Genomic DNA, 24,428 nt, shown 5'->3' on the forward strand with positions numbered 1-24,428 from the left:
AAAAAAAAAAAAAAAAAAAAAAAATCTCAGTAATATATTACAAGATTTATCTAAATCATTTGTATTTGCTATTTAGATATCTATAATTAAATAATTTTTATTTACTATTTAGATATCTCTAATTATATAATTTGTATTTAATATTTAGATATCTCTAATTGATCTAAAATATTAAATTGTATTTACTATTTAAATATCTCTAACTCTAATTGAATAACTTGTATTCACTATTTAGATATCTCTAATTGAATCACACTAGATTCTTAATTATTATCTTCAAAAAATTTAATCATTAGTTGTATAATCCAAGAATTTAAGATTGAATATTAATACAAAAATTCAAATCTTAAACCTCTTTTTTTGGACCAGACCTAAGTGTCGTCCACACGAACCACTTCACTCAAAGTGGCGTGAAGATTTTCAAACAAATTTGAGTTTGAGTTGGAGAATAAAACAAAAATAACTAAAAACAAAAAAAAAACAAAAAAAAAACAAAGCCGACCTTGAATAGGAGAAAATAAGGAATTAATATATTTCTGCTTCCTTATTTAATCTATTTTCTCTCCATCGCCGTAAGTAGACAAATCATTGTCAAGGACTAATGACTCATTCTAAAATCTGTTTTCTCTCTCTAAAATCGTTCTGAAAGTTAATATAATCAACTAAAAATATAATCTACTTGAAATAATGACTCATTCAAGTTCTACACTATTATATTTTTTGTCTTTAGTTAAAAATTAAAATGAAATTAGAATATAAAAAAAATAAATGTGACAGTCACAATATTGTAAGAACTGCAAATAATATGTATTGCTCATTAGATGGAAAGTAAAAAAAAATAATAGTGTATTAATGAAGTAAATAAAATTATATAATATTTAATGTCTAATAATGATAGAATTCAACTTGAATTAGAAATTATATATGGTTGCCTACATTAAAATGAATATTTTTAATTATGTGAATGTAAATAATTTTTTTATAATAAAAATCAATTCATATAACTGATGCTAGTTAAACGAGAATAAAGAATACTTACGAACTTGATGCATGTAAATCATATATATATATATATATATATATATATATTAAATAATTTGTTATGATAGTATTTAACAAGAGAAAATTAGATTGTGTTTTATTTTTAAAATTTTTAATGAATTATTATTACTAATATAAATAAGAAGAATTTAAAATTTGAACCATTCGTAACCGTTTGTTGCTGCAAACGTTGCCGGGAATAAGTTTTTGAAATCTAACGATTTCAAATGACCTGTAACGGTATAGAACGATTTCTGTTATTGTTGTTAAATGTTAGCAACCATAACCTCCGACAAAAAATATTGAAATTCTAATTATTCAAATAATTCATTAAATTCAGAAATTGGATAAATTTGTATTTAGTGTGCACAAACTTGTGTGTATAGTTTTGGGTTAATTTAATGAAGATTTCACTAATAAAACTATTAAAAACTGCAATAAAATAAAAATCAAACTAAGATATTGTCCAACAAAAGCTATATAAAAAAAAGAATTATTAGTATTAGTAATATCTTACAAGATTTATCTAAATCATTAATTTGTATTTACTATTTGGATACCTCTAACTACATATTTTTGTATTTAATATTTAGATTTAGATACCTATAATTGATCTAAAATATTAATTTGTATTCACTATTTAGATATATCTCTAATTGAATCATTTGTAATCACTATTTAAAGATATCTCTAATTGAATAACTCTAGATTTTTATTTATTATCTTCAAATCTTTTTAATCATTAAATTTATAATATTGGATTTTGATAGCAAAAAAAATCAAATAAACCTCGTTTTGGACAAGAACTAAGTGTTCCTTTTCCTAGTAAACAAATAACATATGGTCCGAATCACGACCGAACCCACACGAACCACTTGACCCAAAGTGGCGTTAAGTTTTTCCTTTTTTATTTATTTGTGATTTACCTTTTTACCACCCGTGTGATATAGTTAAAAAGTTAAGAAGACTCAACAAGTGTCAACTTAAAAGTGTCCCCNAAAAAAAAAAAAAAAAAAAAAACAGATTTACTTTTTACTAAGTTAATTGGAAAATAAATAAATAAATAGAAAAAAGGAAAAAAAAAAAAAAAATACAAAGCAGAGAAAATTCCTTATTTAATCGGTTCTGTCCATCGGGTTGAGTAGACAAATCATTATAACCTCTCTAAAACCCTACTCCTGTCTCTGTGTTCTACTCCAATCCATATCTCTCGATTCCTAAACTTTTTTATAAAAAACCCTAAATCACGCCTCTCTCAAGCTTCTATCTTTCACACCGGACTCTCCTCGGTTCCATCTTTCTCTGCCGCCAGGTTTTTTAATCTCATTGATCCGAATTCAGATTTAGGTTTTTATTGATCTAGGGTTTTTTTTTCTCCGATTTGATTTGAAATTGGTTCTGACCTACTCTGTTTTTGATTTATTCAGTACGTGTGCAGATATGGCTACCGAGGAAGGTGTTCATTCAGCCCAGATGGTTTCTGATTCCTTTGTGAAACAGTACTTTTCTTTTTTAAAATATCATACTCAAGAAGCTTGTAGGTTTTACGTTGATGCCAGTGTTGTCACCAGACCTAAACCTGATGGTACTATGATGTCTTTTACTTCCGTTGAGGTAAAAGTCTTCTCCTTTTTTTGAAATCGATCTCATGCTTAGTTAATTAGGTCAAGGTTTCTTTGATTTAGTCTTGTTTATTGAACTGTGGAGATTGAGTTGTGTTATTTCACATTGTGGCTATTGTTGTTGTTTAGTATCTCTATGAAAAAATCAAGACTTTGGATATTTATTTATTTGTTTATATCATTCTTGGTTCTTCAGGCTATCAAGGATCAGATCCTTTCCTCTGACTATGAGAATACTACATTTGAGATCTCGAGTGTCGATTCTCAGACTTCTTTTGAAGATGGGATTTTTATCATGGTTGTTGGTTTCTTGACTGGTAAAGATAACCTGAGGAGGAAGTTCTCTCAGATGTTTTATCTGGCACATCGGAACCAGGAAACGCCAACCTATGATGTCCTCAATGACCTTTTTCGTTATGTTGATGATGATGACTCCACCCCAAAATCTCTACCTGGTTAGTTGTTGTGTTGCTTTTTTTTTCTGTGTGGTTTAAGTTTGTAGGTTTACTAAGAAAGAGAGTATTGACTGTATATTGATAAATCTTTTGTGGACTTTTTATTGTATTGCCAGCAACTGAGAAGGTGAAGCCAGCTGATGAGGTCAAGAAGACCGAGAAGTCTGTTACTGCTGCTGTTACAAAGAATGCTGTTGCTAAAGCTGCTGCTCCATTGGACAATGGAAAGGTCAAGCGCTCTGAAGAAAAAGCTGTTACTGCTCAAAAACCAACAGAGCCAGTTGCTGAAACAGTTGCTCCTCAGCCTGAAGGAGCCAAGAAATCGTTTGCTGCGATAGTGAGTTTTATTTTTTGCATAGTTTTTTTCTTTTAACATTGGACATCTATGCATACTTATATAAGTAACACCCATTACAGGTTCAATCAGCGGCACACAACGTTGCTCCGTTTCAAGTTAAAGCTGTTAAAGCCCCGGTTCAGAAACCTAAAGTCGTGGAACAACCCCGTGCTGCTGGAGCACCTCAAAAACCTGCTTCTGTCAGTAACTCTGTAAAGAAATCCAATCAGAGGATCATTGATGAACCAGGTTAGCAGGCAGAGATGGCCATTGATGTTTGATTGAAATAAATATTTTCGTTTCTTGGTTGTTTCTTGTATATCAAACGTGTGTTTCTTGTTTTCAGGAACTGCGATATTTGTGGCTAATCTGCCAATGAATGCAATGCCACCTCAACTCCATGAACTGTTCAAGGATTTTGGTCCTATCAAAGAAAATGGGATTCAAGTCCGAAGCTCCAGGGTTTGATCTTTGACCTCTTGTGTCTTTTTGCTATTACTAATCATCACCTCTTCTAGGTTCCCTTACACGAGTTGTACACATTTCTTATGCGTCCAGGGCCAGACTAATGCAGTTTGCTTCGGGTTTATCTCCTTTGAGTCTGCTTCCTCTGTCCAGAGCGTGCTTCAGGTAGTTATAAGTTCCACTTTCTTGTTTCCCCTTTAAAAGGTCTCTGAATATTCTGATTCAAACTCCAGGCTGCCAAGAACACGCCTTTCATGCTTGCAGACCGTAAGCTTCGTGTAAAGGAAAAAGAAGGTAAAAGCTCGTTTTCCTTAAACCTAAACCATCGCTTTCTAGCGTGCAAGGCTGAAACTTTCTCTTGAATATGTTGCAGTTGACTACGATGGAAGTAAACAACCTTCTGGGAAAGCCAGAGGTGGAAGCAGTGTAAGCAAGACGCAGGCTCAGGCTCAACCTCAGGCTCAACCTCAGGCTCAACCTCAGGCTCAGGCTCAGGCTCAGGCTGAGAATGGCTCTGCTGCCCCTGCAGATGAGGGAGATGAGTTCACGCTCGTCATAAGCCGTAGGAACCGTAGAGGTGGAAGTGGTGGAAGCAGTGAAAGCAAGACACAGAATGGATCTGCAGATGGCGAAGATGAGTTCAAGCCAGTCAGAAGCCGTAGGAACGGTGGAAGAAACGAAAGAAGAGGAGGAGGAGCACGCAATGGAAACGGAGACAGTAACCAAAAACACAGTGAAGGAAGAAGAGCCCCTTAGGTTCAAACAAAGAACTTACTAGATGATGATCCTGTCCTCCTTTACAAACACCACCAACACAAGAAGAACACCTATAATTTGCAGCTTTACTAGAAATTTAATTGTTTCAAGTGTTTGCAAATTGAGATTACTTTACAGATTCAAATATTTTTACTTCTTTTTCTTAGGTTTCTTTTTTTGTTTTCTCCTCGTGGAACTCAATTTAATTCTTCATTTCCTAGTGTCTTTTTGTTTTCTTCTATATTCCAAATTTTTTATTCGAATATTCCACCTTTCTTATTATAGCATTCGTTATGTATATAATAAGAGAACAAACGAATTAATCAAGAAACACTTTGCGAATACGTGAGGGTATATCCTATGGTTTGTTCCTTTGCGAATAATCAGATCACTTTAAAATAAGCTTATATGATATCTGGTCTACTGTCGCATCATTGTAGTTTCCAAAGAAGCAAAGATGACAATACAATGTGTAATAATAATAAAAGAAAGTAATTAGCAAATTGCTTGATAAAGAGAAAACAAACAATAAGCGAATGCGACACATCTCGATCTCTCTTATCTCCACGTCAACGATTTTGCTAGGTTTGATTCCATTCCCTTTTTCCAGCTTACCAACCTTTTTCTATTTTAAAAGAGAAAATGCCTTAAAATGGCTTATCTTTTAGGAAATTTTTTTCCCTTTCGAAAGTAATTTTCTATTACTTTTTAAGCAGTAAGGAACTATAAAGGAAATGACTATAACATTTTATAATTTAAAAGGATATGAGAAAGGAAGAGAATATCATGATTATTATCATCTTATAATGTTAGGATTTTTTTTGAAGATATTTTTTGTAATCATGGTTACTTTTGATTTTATCTTTTGCTAAAGCATTATAAAATTATATATTTTTTATAAAAGTATAACCAATAAAGATATTTTTTATAATCATGGTTACTTATTGGTTATACTTTTATGGCTCAAGTTTGGATGCAATGAGGACTCATCCCTAAGTAAACAACTTACATTCAATATTCAAAAATTTCCAAGAAAATTCAAAACCTTGTTTGAATCCTTTTAAAAAGTGTATACTTTCATATACCAATCTATCGGGGACACGTGACCCCCCTATAAATGGTTATAATAAGCTCTCCTACGCCATTGCTACGCCACCTATTAGCTTGATGTGTGGTGGAACTAGTGGTGATGGTGAGTGGTGTATAATTCCTTTTAGAATCATACATGAGGTTAAATCCATATGTTTTGTTCACTGATATTGTATGTAACTGCTGTTTACTAAAAAAACAAAAACACAGAATATAGTTTTATAGGTTTTATCAATATGCTTAAATTATCAATACAAAACATTGAGATAAATCATATAAAGATTGATTAGCAATGAGATAATTCTGTGACATACAGTAAGTTTTATATATTAATTTTGGTTTGAAATGTTTTTGGTGAAATTATATATTAATTATTTCGTTTCGTACTTTTTACAATATTAACGATTTATTTGTTGATGCATTTCTATCATGAATGTAAGTTACAAATGAATACTATATATATAATGACCGGATAGTTGAATTATTCTTATCGAATCTTGACTTGTTAATTATTATATACTTATGTAGACTATTATTAGTCGTAAGCCCTGTTTAGCACCAATTACGCTTCGCAAAATTGCTAGGTCTATCCTCTCTGCTTCGATTAATGACTAATCCCGCTTAGCATCGATTATCCAATTATTTATGTCTAGTCCGATTATTTTCCTCTTAATTTTGTATATACCAATTTTTTTAGAACCAAATAAAAATCAAACATAAATATTTTTGTTATTTAGGCATTTAAATTAAGAGATTATGATGTTTTACAATAACTAATATATAACTTTTAACAAAAATCAGAAAAAATTCTTTTAAAATGATGTTTTATGTGTTTACCATAATTTTAAAGACAATACTATAGTTTTATATTTATTTGATATTTTCTTTTTAACATAAACAAAAATATACATATATTTAGTACAATATATTTTTATTTTATTGTTAATTTAATAAAATAACCCAAAACTAGTCCCCGATTAATCTCTGTTTAATCCCCGATTTTTTAGCTAGGCGCTAGGCCCACTTCAACCGCCCGACTAGCACCTAACGATTTTTAAAACAGGGATTGTAGATAACTAGATATCATAGAAAAGAAAAGACACCAGTTATTAATCTTGCCCAAAATTTTAAAAAAAATATTGGACTAGATAAAAGATTTGCCATGTTCATCGAGTCTCAAAGCTATTAGTTTGTACGATAGACTCTGACTCTGAGTGAACATAATATATAGAGTTATTTAACTACATATACGAAATCAAAACACTATCGTACTATAATAGTCTGCATGATTCACGTTCTATTATGAATGATTTGGGGAAGAAAAAAAAAAAACAAGTGGATCGGGATGTTAGACAACGCAAGGGATCCCCACACCCACTAGGACACGTGTTAACATGTCCGAGCTCTGACATGCTTCACGTTCCAGCGCCAGTTCGTTGTCACGGTGTAAGAGGTCTCTCCCAGATCTCTCTGAGCTGGCCTTGTAGGACCACGTACCTTAACCTTAGCCAATGGGTTCCGCTTAAGATATATAATAATAGTAATAAACTTTGCTTTTAGTAAAAACAAATATTTATATTGGTTCATGCGATGACGATCACGTTCGATTAAGGTTACAGAGTAAATTTTTTTTTATTACAGAGGAAATTGATCTCTTCTAATTTTTAAGGGTGAATTACATTTACACTTATTTTATATCAAACTTCTTTAGCTTACAGCTACTATGTGTGTCTTTTTTTTATGATCAAACTATCTTGCAACTAATATTGGGTAATTTAGGTTTGTTGGGGGAAAATAAAAAATTTGGGTTGATGGTCTCCTCCTTCCCTTTCTCTTTCTTTCTCTTATTTTTTTTTGTTTCTTTTTTTCTTTTTTGTCATTTGTGTAGTTATTATCAATAAATTATATAAATTTTATAGATTATGATTATATTTTTCCTATATTTTAAGATGCATTTTGCTATATTTTAGGTGAATAAATTATATATTATCTACTTTTAGGTGAACATTTGTTCATTGATAAGTGGATGGTAAATTATAGTGTTGTTTATGGATAATTACTTATGTTTGAAAATTTAAAAAACATATGAAAACCTAATTAATTAAAAAGTTTTTGGCTTAATAAATTAGTTTGAATAACTAAATTTGAAAAAATAATCTAATTATTGAAGATCAATGATGAATTTACTGACAAGTTTGTTGCATGTTCAAACATCACCATACTTTAGGGTTTAGACTTTAGAGGTTATATAGATTCATTATCTATGTTTTGAGTTCAGGTTGTATGGTCTAAAGTTAAAGGTGTATGATTTAGAGGTTAAGGTTAAAAGTTTAGGGTTTAGGTTTGTGGATGATGTGTCTATATTTTTAGTTCATAGTTTAGGATTTAGGGTTTATGGTATAGGATTTAAGGTTTAGGGTATATGGTATAGGTTTTTGGGTTTCTATGGATTCAATGTCTATGTAGTGTTATGTTTACGAGCTAGGGATATATCTAACCAAATTTTAGTGGTAAACCCTAAACATGGTGATGTTTTAGAGTTTAGAGTTTAGGATTTATGACTTATGTTGATTTAGGGTTTCTGATACAACGACAATATCAAATCCATATGTTCATGGTTATGTGGATACCAATAGAATATTTGAGTTCTAGAGATTAAAGTTTAAGATACGACGACAATATCAAATCCATATATTTGTGGTCATGTGGATACCAATAGAATTTTTGGGTTCTAGAGATTTATGGTTTAAGATACAACGACATTATCAAATCCATATATTTGTGGTCATGTGGATACCCCATAAAATTTGTGGATTCTAGAGATTTAGGGTTTAGGATATAACGACAACATCAAATTCATATATTCATGGACCTTGTTTTAAAAATCGTTAGGCGCTAGTCAGGCGGTCGAGGTGGGCCTAGCGCCTAGCTAGAAAATCGGGGATTAAACGGGGATTAATCGGGGACTAGTTTTGGGGTTATTTTATTAAATTAACAATAAAATAAAAATATATTGTACTAAATATATGTATATTTTTGTTTATGTTAAAAAGAAAATATCAAGTAAAATATAAAACTATAGTATTGTCTTTAAAATTATGGTAAACACATAAAACATCATTTTAAAATAAATTTTTCTGATTTTTGTTAAAAGTTATATATTAGTTATTGTAAAACATCATAATCTCTTAATTTAAATGCCTAAATAACAAAAATATTTATGTTTGGTTTTTATTTGGTTCTAAAAAAATTGGTATATACAAAATTAAGAGGAAAATAATCGGACTAGACATGCATAATTGGATAATCGATGCTAGGCGGAATTAGTCATTAATCGAGGCGGAGAGGGTGGGTCTAGCGATTTTGCGGGGCGTAATCAGTGCTAGGCGGGGATTTTAAAAACAGGGTTCATGGGTATGTGGATACCAATAGAATTTGTGGGTACTAGTAACACATGACCATAAATGTGGGTATTAGTTACACATCAAATTTTGTTATCAAATCCATAACACATGACCATAAATATGGTACTAGCAACACATCAAATACATATATTCTTAGTCATGTGAATACAAACTGAATTTGGGGGTTATAGAGATTTAATGTTTAAGATAAAACAACATCAAATCCATATATTCATGATCATGTGGATACCAATAGAAACCCATAACCACTGCGTTTGAATACAAAACATATTCATATATTAAGATTCATGATTTCCATCCAAGCCCATCCACTAAACTTTGACCACATGGTTATTAACCATAATCTGTCGACATATGCTTGTTGGACACAAGCACATGCTTTCTTCTTCTCAGTTACAAACAATTCAAGCAACCTAATACGTTTTTTCTCAGCAGCTACAATTGCTTTCTTCTGCTTTCATACATTTAGAACGAGCACATGCTTTATTCCGCTTTGATATTATTTAGTTTAGTTTGGTTGTTACAAATTATAACCATATGTAAAAGGTAGCATGGATACCAATTGTTCATACATATTCTATTGGCATAGTAAGGTTTTGTTCAAAATTTTCTTCTTTTGATCTCTCAATGATTTTGGATTTGTATGAATATGCCAAATTGAGATAAAAATACAATTTTTTTGGATTTTTAATGAGAGATTCGAGTTTCCATCGGATTTGATGAATAACGATGAAGGAGAAGAAACAAAGAAACATAATTGGGGATCTACGGCTTCGACGGCGGGTGGAAGAATTGAGAATTTGATGATTAAAGAATTGGCGGTTTCAAAAAAACAAAAAAAAATATTGGGGGTCTAAGGTTTGAATTTTTTTTATTTTATCTTTTACTTTGAATCTAAATACTAAATTTTATTATCTTCTTTTGCGAAAAGCACATAAACTGAATTAGGAGAAAGAGAAAAAGAAACAATAAAGAAGAAGATGTGTTTGTTTGATTTTAAAAAAATCAAATATAAAAATATATACAAAAGAGGTGGGGGATGAAAAAATAGAGAGAGCTAAAATTGGTTTAGTTAAGGGAAGGGATAATATGTAATTTCAAAAGTCAAAATTATACTTGTGGCATAAAGTGGGTGTAAAAGTGAAAGTAGTTGTGAGTGCAAAATACCCAATTTAAACTTATGATATTAGATATAAAAGAATTAGGATAACTAGATTTACAAATTTAGTTATTTAGATTCAGATCTCTGGTGTATAAAGATCAGATGCCCATATGACTTGTGATATTTCAGAATGAATGTATATTCACAAATTTAGAATGTTCTATATGTTGTGGGATAATTGTTGATTTGTTTACTTGTGATAATCTTATAATACCGATGTGATATTAAAAAAAAAAAAAATCGTTGCTAAAGGTATTAAAAATGTAATTTTTTTATAGAGGTACCCCTTGGTTCTTTAAGTGTATTAGACCATCATTAGTGGAGTAACCCATCAAAGTTACTCTCACATTAATTTATTATATAAATAATCATAAATTAAGTAAAGTAACTCTTAAAGAACTAATGCAAAATCATCCTATTAGTAGAGAACCCCAAAGAAAATTATTCAAGCATTTAAATAATAATTTTAAAATTTATGTTTATTAATTATCAAATTTTAATTATCTAAAAATGACAAAACAATTATTCAATATGTTTAGTTTCAATTTGTTCTTGTGGTCTAATATCAATACAACAACAAAACAAAAACAAGGATCTCCAATTAGACTTTGTTCTCCAATTTCTGGTTTTGAATACATTGTGTAGTTTGGATCTTTGGAACCCTGCAAAAGTAACCGCAAAACGCTATACTACCACAATCTGATTTGAAACAGGGGGGCTGCAGGGGAAATCACATAACACAGTCAAAGGGATATGAAACCGACACAGGATCTCAAGCAAGAAAACAAGCTGAGAAAGAGTTATATGAGACTAAAGAAGCTTACTGTTAGTTATGGTTCTAGCTCCCTTCACTCTGTGGCAATTGTTGTATATTTAATTACAAAAGAATCTTGGCTTCTACAGTTTACTTTCAACTCCAGAACCCTGCAAATTTTTTATGTTCTTCATATTAGAATATCTTGAAGCACTAGTTTGTGCAGCGTCGAAGCTTTCCTGCAGCCATCTGATCTGGGAATTGAGACCAGCATCACGCAAAGCATTCAAAGCTGAGGTGTAGAGCCTCGCATCAAGCCTGGTTCCTTCAACTTTCATGTCCTGCAACAGCCTCATTAGCTCATCGATCCAGCTGGTTTTTGAGAATACACCAACCATGACTTATACGTCCACATACGACTTAAGTGGTCTAGTACCAAATTGTGAAAAGAGCATAGCTTTCTTAAGAGGTGAGATTACCTTCACCAACCACTTGCAAACGAATAGACAATCCTCTCTCATCCAAACACTGCTCCATTCCGATCACGAACAATGCACTCACCATGTTCTCCCGATTTGAATGAGCAGCCTCTTGAATTCATCTGAGGCACAGAAATCACATAAGCGATTGTCTTCTTCTTCCGTCCCTTCATCACCTTCACATCTCCAATTCCTTCTGCCATGACCACCGTTCCATCCACCAAAGCTTCACATACAGAGTCATATGAATCGTAGCATGCCCATATGTCACCCATTGATCCTCCTCGTATGTGAAATCACTCAACTCCGACTTCGCCAACAGTACATCATCAACGTTCTGTGACGGTTCGTTTCCAATCAAAGCTTCTTCTTTTACTTCTTCTCCAACGGAAGCAACCACATCTTTGTTAATTTGACTGCAAACCAAAAAAAACATTCCAAATTAAGAATTTTAGATGAGTAAAACTAGAAACCAATTGATTTAATAGACAAACACAAGAGGAAGAGGAACGAATCAACACAATTACAAGAGGAAGAGAAACAAATCAACACAATTACAAGAGGAAGAGGAACGAATCAATACAATTAGAAGAGGAAGAGAAACGAATCAACACAATTAGAAGAGGAAGAGAAAGAAACTCTAATCGGATTAATCCGAAATCCTAACAATCAATCCGATTAATCTGAAACCCTAAAAGAAAAACATGCAATCAATCAGACATGAGAAACGAACCTTCTCTCTCCGATTCGTTAGGGTTTGCACCGGTAATTTCAATGGATTCGACGAGAATCCATTGTTTTCTCCGACTTCTTCATCAATCGCCGTTTCTCTCGCATGCGGAAACAAGAGAGAAGGGAGAGAGACAGTCGGGAAGAAAGAAAAAAAGAAATGAGAGAAAAAAAAAAACCCGGTTTTATATTTATTTTCCAACCACTCTCGTCACGCCACATATCGTTCTTGGGGTGTTGCTCGGAATGCTTCCGGCAGTAACGATTCTCGGCTAAATGGACCCATTTTGGATTTTTTATTATTTATTTGGGCCCCAAAAACAAAAGAAACCCAGTGAGAATCGATCAGTAATCATGCTCTTAGTGAGGTACTTGTCCCAAATCATGTTTACGGTACTAGAAGATTGTCCGGTATGTTTCCTTGAGGCTCTCTAACCACTTATTCACAAGTATCACCAAGTTGTGTTTGTATATATCATTCTCTTTGAGTTGTCAAGTAATCAGCCGTTCTAGATATCTATGGTGGTGACAATAATTTACTTCATCAAGTTGTTCCTGTTTCCGATCTAAACATTTCTAAAACCGGTTTTAGAAACAATAAAATTACAACAAGTACTCAAGACTAAGAGTTTACGATTCGATTTAATGAATGTAATAAAAAGATCGGCTTAAATAAATAAAACTCGTTCACTCAAACCTTTATGCTAGTTCTTCTAATTTAAATCGAATCACTATATGTTATAATAATACTACATGCTCTAATTTAACTGTTAATATAAGTATATAGATTATAGAACTCGAAATCAGTGATCACAATATAGGCGATAATGATGATAAAGTTTCTAATCTAATAATACTTATGAGACTCCAAGTTGCTAATCTATAATGTTAATTAAAGCTAAAGAAACTTGTTTTTATAATAAATCATCTTATAACCAAAAACTGATAACTTGCTCCGTAGTTTTTTAATAACAAATAAAAATTCATTCATCTCAAAATAGAACACATTATTTCTATTTTGGAATATTTCTATTTTGGAATGAATAGCACCAAGCCACCACCAATCATGAATTGAAAAAACAAAAAAATCACACTGCAGAACATGTAATGAAATGGTTATAAAACAAAAACACATAACTTATTCACACTCACGAGTAGTCACGAATCATAAATACACAATTGTCTTTGAATACGTATTAAAAATTAACAAACCATTGTAGGACCTGAAGTGATGTACATACAAGAATGAAGAACATTAACAAAACAGAGCAACACGTGTCTCGTACTCGTCAAGTCGACACGTGTCTCGTTCCCCGTCTTTAACGCTGCTGAGAACACGTAACTTGCCAGCGAATATTTTCTTACATTTTTATTTTAATAATGTTTGTTTTTTTAAAGTAATAGAGAGACTAGAGAGAGCAAAGAAGCAAGCAATAATAGGAGCAAAATAAAAAAGTTAGGGGGACAAATAAAATTTAAAAATAAGAAAAGAAATGAGAGAAGCCGTACGAAAACGTGTCGAGTGGGAGGATCATCTGATTGCCACTTGGCTCTCTTTACTCTTCTCTTCTACTTCTTCTTCTTCTGAACTTTTCACACATTGGCTATTCTCTCTCGTCCCTTTCTTCTTCTCTACGTGCCCCAAACATTGTTGTTATTTATTCTTTATATATTATGGAGTAACATTTAAATAATTTAAAACATTTTTTAAATTAAAAGTATGTAAATATTTTAATTAAATTGAAAACAAGTTTGAGATAAGACTCTAAATTGATTACAATTTTCTACTTTTGGTGAGAAAATATTAGGAGTAAATAGAAAAAAATTAATTACAGGGATTTGATTTCATTCCCTCTGTTTTGTGTTGTGCTCACAAATCTGAGTTTCTTTCTCTTTCTCTCTGTCTGTCTCTCATCCATTCAACCTTTATTTTTTTCTGTCTCTCTCATTTTTGAGTAATGAATGTATTATTCAATAGTAACAAAACGTGTCTTGTAGTTGTAAATTAAAGTTTTTTTCCCTAAGATAAAATGGATCGTGGCATAAAAATCTGATCTTTTTTTTTTGTTTTCTTATATTACTGTTTCATCATCAGCTGTAGTAATTTATTTTTATTTTAATGGCGGAAGCAAACGAGAGGAGTAGAGAAATGGGGAGAAGAAGTAACAGTTGTGTGTTTCCTAGAGATCTGCTTCAGAGGTTTATCTCTAACTCTGTTGATGGTGAAGATGATGATGAAGACGACGAGGAGGACGACGAGGTTGAGTTGAATCTTGGTTTATCTCTTGGTGGGAGATTTGGTGTTGACAAGAGTCGTAATAACAAACTCGTGAGATCTTCCTCCGTCGTTGTGACGATGCCTCTTTTCCAGGAGGTTCATCGTCAAACCACGACGACGACGGCGGCCGCGGCGACGACTACGACGAGGGGTATGGGTTTGATGAGAACGACGTCGTTGCCGGCTGAGTCGGAGGAGGAGTGGAGGAAGAGGAAAGAGATGCAGACTTTAAGGAGAATGGCTGCTAAGAGACGGAGAAGCGAGAAGCTTCGTAGCGGCGGCGCCGGAGGAGGAACTAACCCGGAAGAAGCTGCGACCGCCGCCGCCACCACTTCGAGGCGGAGAGGTAGACCATCTTCAGGACTTCCGCGGTGGTCTGCTACGGCTAACAAAAGCGGGCTTTTACGGCAGCGTAGTGGTGTTCTTGAAGGCTCCCTTGAGTCTCAAGGCGGAGGAGGAGGTTCATCTAGCGTCTCCGAGTTAGAAACTAAAGGTATATAATAAAAATATATAATACTAATCTCTCTTATCTGATCATCATTATTAACACAAGCAATTTGGATCATTAGTTAATCTTTATGCATCAGTCTCAAATCGCAAGTTTAGTGTTGTATTGTTTAGGTAGAAAGCTTAATCCTTGGATACAAAGTTTCGGCCTTTTCGTAACCCGAAAGGTCATTTAGCTTTAGTAATAGATTGACCAATGGTGCTAATGTTTTGATGAATACAGCTTCGAGTGATGAAGCAAGAAGCTTACCATCATCGACAACACAACAACAACGACAAGAAGCAACAACAAAGCCAACAACGAATCGGCTGAGAAGATTGAGTTCAGTGGACATGAACATGAAGATGGAGCCACAAGGGAAAGGGAAGAGTGAGATGCCATGTGTGTTCACCAAAGGAGATGGTCCTAATGGGAAGAGAGTTGATGGGATTCTTTATAGATATGGTAATGGAGAAGAAGTGAGGATCATGTGTGTTTGCCATGGCGATTTCTTGTCTCCGGCTGATTTCGTTAAACACGCCGGTGGTCCTAATGTAGAACACCCTCTTAGGCACATTGTTGTCAACACTTGTTCTCCTTCTAGTAATCTCTTATAAATTAGACCAAAACCCCTCTAACCAAACCCACTCTTGTTTAGAGAAACATGTCTTTATGAATCTTGCCCATGTGCCAAATTTTTAAGTTATATATGTATTTTTTTTTTTACTACATTATACAGAGTGAGTCACGGAGAAACATCATTTATATCAGTTTAAGAGATTAGAATGAGAATAACATTTTGATGGTTAATGCATATGGTGAATAGGTAATACAAGATGATAAACCTCCCTACTCTGAACATAAAAGAACATACTTGAAAAAGATTTCTAATGGCTACGCACTTGTTTACTGCTGCTGTACAGATAGATACTCTAAACACACACTTCTTCTTCTTGGTCTTCTAGCTTTGTATCACAACTTATTAGGCTGGATTCGTTTCAACAGTCTAACAGCTTGTTTCATCGTTGGCCTTACCGAGAGGCTATCAACGGTGCATTTGAGAGCCAAATGCAGAACCTCAACCAGATCGTCTGGAGGACCAGTCTCCCATAGTCCCTTGGTGAAGACTTCTTTGGCTTTGCCTTGACTCAACATCATATGAGCCCAGGAGACAATGTTAAACCCGTTCTCATGAGATGAGAAAGAAGGGTCTAGAGCTCGTTTGTCTGATATCAGCTCCAAGAGGACAATACCGTAGCTGTAAACATCTGCTTTCTCAGAGACACGGCATGTCATTGCGTATTCTGGAGCAACATACCCGAATGTTCCAGCCACACCTGTTGTGACATGAGACTCCGAAGTTCCCAAGAGTTTCGAGAGTCCGAAATCGGATAGATAGGCGTTGTTCTTGTCGTCCAAGAGTATGTTACTCGGTTTGATGTCTCTATGCAAGACTTTAGGAGAGCATTGCTCGTGAAGATAGGCTAGAGCACGCGCTACATCAAGAGCAATCTTGTGAAGAACCTTCCACTCAAGAGCTGATTGTGATCTTTCTTTGATGAAGTCTTCAAGGTTCCCACCAGATAAGTAGTTGTAGATAAGAAACATCTCAGTTTCACTCGCATGGTAACCAACCAACATAACAAGATTCGGATGCCTAACCATTTCAAGAGCCGAGATCTCAGCATGAAACTGTTGATCTCCTTGAAACCTCCCAACAGAGAGTCTTTTAACAGCAAACACATTCGTTGGAGACACCTCTGCTTTATAAGTCGAACCAAAACCACCATGACCAATACAGTTAGAGTTGCTGAAGTAACCAGTAGCTCTAACAATGATCTCATACGTCAGAGGGATACCAATGTCCACAAACACTTTAATCTCCTTGATCTCATCAACACGAATCTGAGAGTTTCGTTTCCATCTCTTCGTGTAGATGAACAAGAGCACAAGAACAAGAAGCACAAAGACGATTACTGAAGCTGACACAATCGAAGCAATCTCAATCGGATACAATCCAGATTTACCAGAGGAATCATCAGCAACTGAGGTTGGACCAACTTCGTCTTCATCCTCATAACTCATAAGTCTCCTCCTAGAAACAACATTGCTTAAGAAACTTGAAAATCCAAATTTTTTCAACGGATCAAGAACCCTAACCCCACCCATAAAGCTGTTACCTTCAAGATCAAGAATCTCTAATTTCTCCAACCCCCAAATCTCCTTTGGAATCTCACCTCTCAGATCATTAAAAGCAAGAGACAAAACCCTAATTTCAGACAAACCTCCCACAACAGGAGAGATCTCACCACCAAGTCTTCTGCTTGAACAAGAAGACAAATCAGGGGAATGAAGACTACGACTACTACTACTACCACCACCTTCCACCTCATCACAGCCTCTGAGAATCAAAGAGACGACTCTCAAATCAGAGTTGCAGACAACACCGTACCAAGAACAATGGTTTGATGAGCTGTCGGAAACCCAACTAGAAAGAACTCCATTTGGATCAGAGAAACTACTCTTCAGCTTCAACAACAGAACAGCTTCGTCGTCGTGAAGACCACCACTCTTTGGTGTTACGAGAAGTTTCCGAGAAAATGAAAACACAAACAGATTAAACAGCAAGAAGAACAAACCCAGAAGTTTCATTTTTTTTTTTTTTTTTCTTCTCCAAACAGAGAGAAAGAGAGAGAGAAAAGAATCAAAGATAAATCAAACAAAACCCTAGAAATAAAATTGTTTCACAAATTTAAAGTCTTTTTTTGTGTGATCTCCCTCCTTCTCTCTTATATCTCTCTCTCGAGAAATCGAAATTTTTTCCAAGTTGCAGCAAAAGAAGAAACTTTCTTTTACCCAAAAAGAAAAAAAAACATTAAAGAAATAATTTTGTTTTTTTTTCAATGGCTCGATTATCAAAGCCAAAAGTTGTTAACGTATTGGAAACAGTCAAAGTAGAATGATTTCGAGGAAAAGAGGGAAATTATAAATAAATAAAAAAGAAGAAAGAAAAAAGGAGAAAAAAATCACTCAGCTTTTTTAACTTTTTCCTCTGTCTTTAAAATTATATTTGAGGAAACTTCATCACACACTACTACTACTTACTGTAACTGATGTTACTTAAAAATATTACTCCATTAGAAAATTTGAGCCAGAAAAAAAAAATGTATTGCATAAATGAATTTTTTCTCTTTTATATGTATTTCTAAATTCTTTTTGTGTGTTTTGTGAGTTTTATACATACACAAAAATATTTAATTTAATTTATTTTCTCGTTTTTATTTTTTGTTGTGTGAGATGAGATGAGATGAGAATGAGATAGATAGTGTTTCACTTTCAGCCGAGTCTCTCTCGGTTCTGTCGTTAAAATTTGTCGTTGTCTCAGAGACTTTATAGAACTGCGGGACCCAAGTGAAGTCAATGTCTGAATGTATATTTATGTAATAAGAGAGAGAGAGAGACCATATGGCTGCTTTTGGTTTGACCAGGAAGGATAGGGAATGGGACCTACCCTAGTCTTTTTATTGGTCCATGATTAGATTCCAAAAAATCGTTTCTTTCGTAACCGATCTTTTTTNACATGGCTGCTTTTGGTTTGACCAGGCAGGATAGGGAACGGGACCTACCCTAGTCTTTTTATTGGTCCATGATTAGATTCCAAAAATCGTTTCTTTCGTAACCGATCTTTTTTTTTAAGTTAGACGTGTATTCCTCTGTGTATCTCATCGTCATTATGACGTTCGAATTTGCGTCAGATAATATATATAGTTCCAACTTTTTAAAAAATCCACGACTCTTTTTTTAGTCCGTATTTTAAGATTGTAACGGCTCATACCTTTTAAACCGAAATGAATACTAGAAGAAGAAACTAATTTTGAGTGCGATTTTGGGGGCGTTACAAAGTAGAGGAATATTAACAGATTTTGTACTTGTGCGCGGATCCATTAATTTACTCGCAGATCTTAAGCAAGAAAAAAAAAAGAATCTTTGAAATGTGTTCAATATATCTTGCCATATGTTAACAACATTAGTAACGGGTATGAACACCCTACCTAAATGGCTAAATACGACATATGTGAACATTTGTAACATTTTACGTTGAATACTTCAATAAATAAACATCTAGGCGGCAAGGGTGCATACGTGCTAAGGTAAGGTACGTATGTTATGTCTTTTCTGAGACACGAATGATTTAAAAAAAAAGTTATAAAATTCAATGGCTTAATTTGAAAAAGTTGTAATACAATAAGAAAAGAACATCATTCATTTATTTTAATAAAAATGTTTACTTTTAAATTTTACAATAAAAATATGTATGATAAAATTTCTATCTCATAAAAAAATAAATATTTAGACGGTGCACTTGCTATTAAAGTAAATGTGGTATGTTTTTTTGGAAGCACGAATGATTAGAAAATAAAACTTTATAAAAAATTAACGGTTTAATCTGAAAAGTTGTGATATAAGTAAAATACATCATTTATTTTTTTTAAGAAAATATTTCCAAAAGTTACGATATTAAAAATGTATAATAAAGATCACATGGAATCTAAAATAAATATTTAGACGGCGCATGTGGTTTCGTGCTAACGTAACTATGGTGTGTCTTTTCTGAAGCACTGATGATTAGAAAAGACAAAAGTTACTAAAACTAACGGTTTTACCTGAAAAATTGCGATATAAGAAAAAGACATCATTAATTTATTTTAATTAAAAAATGTTTACTCCCAAAAGTTATTATTTGAAAATATATAATAAATATCACATCTCATCAAAAGTAAATATTTAGACGGCGCACGTGATTACGTTCTAATGTATATATGGTATGTGTTTTCCGAAGTACAAATGATTAGAAAAGAAAACATTACAAAAATTAACGGTTTAACATGAAAAGTCAAGATATAAAGAAGTGACACCATTCATATTTATTTAAAAAGTATATTATTTTTAAAAAATTACTTGTGAAAAATGTATAATATATAGAATCACATCTCACCAAAATAGATTTCATCACTCTGGCCTTTTATTAATTGGTTAATGTATATGTCATATATGTACTTCTTAAATAATGTATATCAATTATTTTGAAATATATGAATTATTAAATGATTCATATGAAGCCCAATATAATGTATCATGAGAAGAAATTCAAAAGCCTATGTAATGTACATGTAACTTTGATTGCAACCTTAAGATTTGTCTTAAGAAATATCAATCAATTAAATTTCATTTTTATAAAAATTAATGTTTAAGTTTGCTTAATAAATCTAACACATCCTAGCATTTGATAAACTATACTACACAAAAAATGGGTGTATAGTATAATATCGTAATATTAACCTCGCGTCCTTGAGTATCAAGCCTAATATATAATTTTTTTTAAATGAGGCTTTTTAGTAAGAAAAAAAAAGAGAGAATTAGAAAATTCATAAACTCCTATTTTCTATTCTATTTGACTAAATATGAGGCCTCTAAAACAATAACAAATCTCTTACATTTTCATTTTAATATATAGAACAGATTTGTGTTCTTATAAAATTGTCCAACGTACATATTTAAATGGGTCCTTAATTTTTTTACATAACTTTTTCTACAAAATAGGCCCTAGATATTTGACATTCGATACCAATGTTTTTTTTTTTTTTTAACACGAAACATGTAGATTTCCATTAATGAAAGTGTTCAGAACAAGAAAAACCAATACAAGGCTAAAACATTAAATCCAACAAACTTGTTATAGGAAACTGAAAACTATGCAAGCTTCATTCTTAATCCGCACGATTCTCTTCTATCTGATCATGTAGCCACGAAGGCCCTCCTAGAGCAAGATAGGAAGTGCGCCGACCATCTCTAGTAACACTATGAGCAATCTCTCTAGCCAACAAGTTGGCTTTCGGCGAAGAGAGTTTAAAAGTGACTTCCCCCATCGCCTGTATTACTCCTGCGATCTTTCCAATGTTCACAGGGTATTTATTTATGGCCGGGATATGAGTATCCATTTATCATCATAGCAATATTCAAATGATAATGAAAATTTACGTTCCTATTATGAAAAGGGAAGATGTATATATACATATATATAACACAATATTTTCTAAAAATGCAATTTTAAAATCGAGAGACCATCACCAACGGTTGAAGTCATAAACGTTTCTCAAAAAAAAAATATAGTATTTTAATTAAAATAAGTATAAACCAATAATACGTGTCCATGTGTATAAATAGTGTAACAATCATTTCTTACAACATCAATCTAGAAACGTTTTATCTTCTCTCTTGTCTTTTTAATATTTTCTATTTTTTATTCATCAAAATTTTGTTAAAGCAAGGACCACGCAATGACCGAGCAACTACCGTTGGACTTACTCTAACAGATCTTAATAAGAGTCGCCTTCAAAAGTTTTCATTCTACTTGATTTATTCATATACAAGCTTAAATATTCATATGCAACCACCATAAAAAAAACTCTGAAATCTTTTTTTTTTTTTTATTTTAGACGTAAAAGAAAGGCTAGCTGCTAGTTTTTTCACGCTTATCAGAAACAATTCACTATGATACATAGAAGCCATTAAGGCATGAGAGAAAAAGATACGACAAGTTTCTTCAACGCTGTTATTGCTTCTTTAAGTCATAATGGGAAGAAGAAAAGGCCACAACAGTGACAAAAGAATCTCTATAGCTAATTAGCATGTGTATATAATATATATATATATATATAAACATTCAAATCTAAAAGTAGTTGTATTTGTAACTATCTTGACGTCAAACATAAACAAACGAATGATTCTTATTTACAAAATCATTGTGATATTTGCTTATAGTTTGCTTATGTTTTGCTCATGACTTACATTTTGTTACTATTTGTCAATTTCTCTCTCTTTCTTTTTTTTTTGTTTCTTTCAACAAAAAATATTTTGTTGAAAATTTTTCATTATGCAAAACTTTTCTGGATAACGAAATTTTTTTTGGCTATAACAAAATTTTCAGATTTATCAATGGAGATCTTTTTTTATTGTCAACATGAAAATAGTCAAACATCTAAGGTAAATAATGTATATAGTCCATCTGTTCATGATAGTTTGATGGTTAGGATTTTTCACACAAATTAAGAAAAAAAGTATATATGATTAAATTTATGATTTACTTTTTTTCTAATGATTTATTTCTTTTTATTTTTGGTCATCTCATGCATATGTGATAATTCATTTTTATGATATTTTCTCTACTTTTCCACTTTCCCACATTTTTAGTATTAAAAATATAAACAAGATCAATTTTTTAGAGACAATAAAAATTCTCTAAAATATTAATTTATCAGAGACAAAGGGAGTAGTTATTTTCAACTTTGGAAGTTTGATTATTTTCTTGTTTCTCATCTCAAATATTCTATTGTAATATTTTTAAGGTACTCATCATCTTTACCTTTAGTTTATGTGATCCAATTGATAATTTATATAAAAATCACTATAACGTTTAGTTTTTCAAGTTTTTATTTTGATTTTTTTTCTTAAATTACTTATTTCTTATCTCCATTTTTGTTTCTTTTGGTAGCATTTTTATATACTCATCATTACTTTTGATTTTTGTGATCCAATATACATAATTTTATAAAGATCATAGTAATGTTTGTTCAAAACCATAAAAATAAAGATGATTATTGTATTTATTTTATTAAATATTTGTGGTTTTGAGAATTCTTAACTCAAATAAGTTGTTGTAATATTTTAATATACTCATCATTACATTTGCTTTTGTGATCAAATAGATAATTATATAAAAATCATTATAATGACTATCGTATTTAAGGTTTGTGGTTTTAAGTTTTTTGTAAGTCCAACCTATCAAAGTAAATCCTACAAAGATGCAATTTATTATCATGAAACTTTGCATTATAATTTAAAGAGTGGAATATGAGAAAGATAAAAATGGAAGTATCCTTGAGGATTAATTTTAAAGCTGTATTAGATTGTCGTTCATATGATTTTATCGGAAAATATGTCAAGTTTGCATTTTACAAAATAATCTACTTTTTTAACTAATAATTAACTACCTTTTGTCTTAGTTTATATATACAAAAAAAAATGAGGAAGAGGTTTATCCAAAGACACAATTTAAATTTTCATTCTTATCATTAACATATATTTACTAAAGATAAACTTTTGTCAAAGTAGAAGAGTAGGTCACTGAATAAATTCAAAAGATATGTATGTATATATGTAAATAAGCTATATATATATATTTATATACTGTATAATTTTGACAAAGAAAAGTGAAAAATTGTTTTGTATATCTAGAAAATATAAACTTCTGAGTTTTAGTCTCTTCTTTTTAATATTTTTTGATAATACTATAATGTAATATTTATCTATAATTAACTTACATTTAAATTCATGTGTAGCTCCTATTAAATTCAAATCAAAGTCAATAACTCATACTATACAAGGTAGGAGATAACCATAAAGGCATATCAACCGAAGAAGTATAGAAATCATTATGAATACAACCAAAACGTGCTAAAACATGAGCAGCCAACTATGCTAAATAATTGTAAGAATATCACCCAACCCCAATAAAACATATTTTTACTACTTGGTTAAAATCACATTAGTCATATAAGTTATAAGTTGAACGGTTATTCTACTAATTCTACAATAAGTGTAACTCCCAAAATGCATTTATTTTCTAAATGTAACTTCCACCATTCATTACCCTATAAATAAGAATAATAAATTTCATTTTCCTCCACTATATTTCAAATATTTGATATATGATAATTTAATATGTAAAAAGAAAATTATGCACTACATAGTAGTTCATGATTTTGTGTGAGTTTAATAGCATGGAAAAAAATTCAAGCAACCGTTGAATTGTTTTACTATTAAATTTATCCACCAAAGTCTCTTGTGCTAATGAAATTAAAGTTTGTTTCATAATATAAAATGTTTTCAACTTTCTAGATAATATTTAGATTAATTTCATATTTTCATATTATATCTCATTATCTTCTATGCAGTTTTGTTTATGATTAGATAAACTTTTTTAAAGTAGATATTTCTAATTATACGTACTTTTAGATAAAATATCTTATATTTTGAAATTGAGAAAGAGATTAAGGAAGTAAAAAAAAACAAGAAAAGAATTAACAAAGGAGCTCGAGGGTATTGATACAAGTAATTAAAGGAGAAGAAGATCCACTCAAGTATCGTGCCGCATCCGAAGCCGATAAAAGCAGAAGATGAAGAAGTAGTAGTAGAAGAAGAAAAGTACAAAGGAGAACTTGAGGCTAAACTCCCTCATACCTAATCTTGTTAAACCTTATGTTGCGTAGTACTGTTCTCAAACCTCATC

The 24,428-nt window shown here is 32.0% G+C and overlaps 3 protein-coding genes across 4 annotated transcripts; 2 read left to right on the forward strand and 1 right to left on the reverse strand.

Annotated features, from left to right (window-relative positions):
• LOC104750754 (ras GTPase-activating protein-binding protein 1-like) lies at positions 2,171-4,941 on the forward strand. Of its 2 annotated transcripts, none has more exons than XM_019238623.1 (9): positions 2,171-2,353; positions 2,469-2,655; positions 2,860-3,118; positions 3,235-3,455; positions 3,536-3,704; positions 3,802-3,917; positions 4,014-4,085; positions 4,154-4,214; positions 4,294-4,941. In XM_019238623.1, the coding sequence occupies exons 2-9, from the start codon at positions 2,482-2,484 to the stop codon at positions 4,674-4,676; spliced, it is 1,455 nt and encodes a 484-aa protein (XP_019094168.1). In that variant the 5' UTR covers positions 2,171-2,353; positions 2,469-2,481; the 3' UTR covers positions 4,677-4,941. The 2 variants fall into 2 exon arrangements, with proteins under 2 accessions (XP_019094168.1, XP_019094169.1); XM_019238624.1 differs by having other exon boundaries at positions 2,183-2,353; positions 2,480-2,655.
• On the forward strand, positions 13,927-15,813 carry LOC104750755 (ninja-family protein AFP1-like). Its single transcript, XM_010472599.1, has 2 exons — positions 13,927-15,085; positions 15,323-15,813. The coding sequence occupies exons 1-2, from the start codon at positions 14,434-14,436 to the stop codon at positions 15,694-15,696; spliced, it is 1,026 nt and encodes a 341-aa protein (XP_010470901.1). The 5' UTR covers positions 13,927-14,433; the 3' UTR covers positions 15,697-15,813.
• Positions 15,825-18,036, reverse strand: LOC104750756 (probable LRR receptor-like serine/threonine-protein kinase RPK1). The gene has a single exon (XM_010472600.2). The coding sequence runs from the start codon at positions 17,729-17,731 to the stop codon at positions 16,052-16,054; it is 1,680 nt and encodes a 559-aa protein (XP_010470902.1). The 5' UTR covers positions 17,732-18,036; the 3' UTR covers positions 15,825-16,051.

The sequence above is a fragment of the Camelina sativa genome, chromosome 16 (assembly GCF_000633955.1).
Source record: "Camelina sativa cultivar DH55 chromosome 16, Cs, whole genome shotgun sequence".
Taxonomy (NCBI): Eukaryota; Viridiplantae; Streptophyta; class Magnoliopsida; order Brassicales; family Brassicaceae; genus Camelina; species Camelina sativa.

Bases quoted from the DNA above. Each gene is read 5' to 3' on its own strand.
- LOC104750754 (XM_019238623.1), top strand. From the start codon at position 2,482: ATGGCTACCGAGGAAGGTGTTCATTCAGCCCAGATGGTTTCTGATTCC. The intron at 3,119-3,234 runs GTTAGTTGTTGT...TTGTATTGCCAG, and splicing joins CACCCCAAAATCTCTACCTG to CAACTGAGAAGGTGAAGCCA. The intron at 4,215-4,293 runs GTAAAAGCTCGT...AATATGTTGCAG, and splicing joins TCGTGTAAAGGAAAAAGAAG to TTGACTACGATGGAAGTAAA.
- LOC104750756 (XM_010472600.2), bottom strand. From the start codon at position 17,731: ATGAAACTTCTGGGTTTGTTCTTCTTGCTGTTTAATCTGTTTGTGTTT.
- LOC104750755 (XM_010472599.1), top strand. From the start codon at position 14,434: ATGGCGGAAGCAAACGAGAGGAGTAGAGAAATGGGGAGAAGAAGTAAC. The intron at 15,086-15,322 runs GTATATAATAAA...TGATGAATACAG, and splicing joins CTCCGAGTTAGAAACTAAAG to CTTCGAGTGATGAAGCAAGA.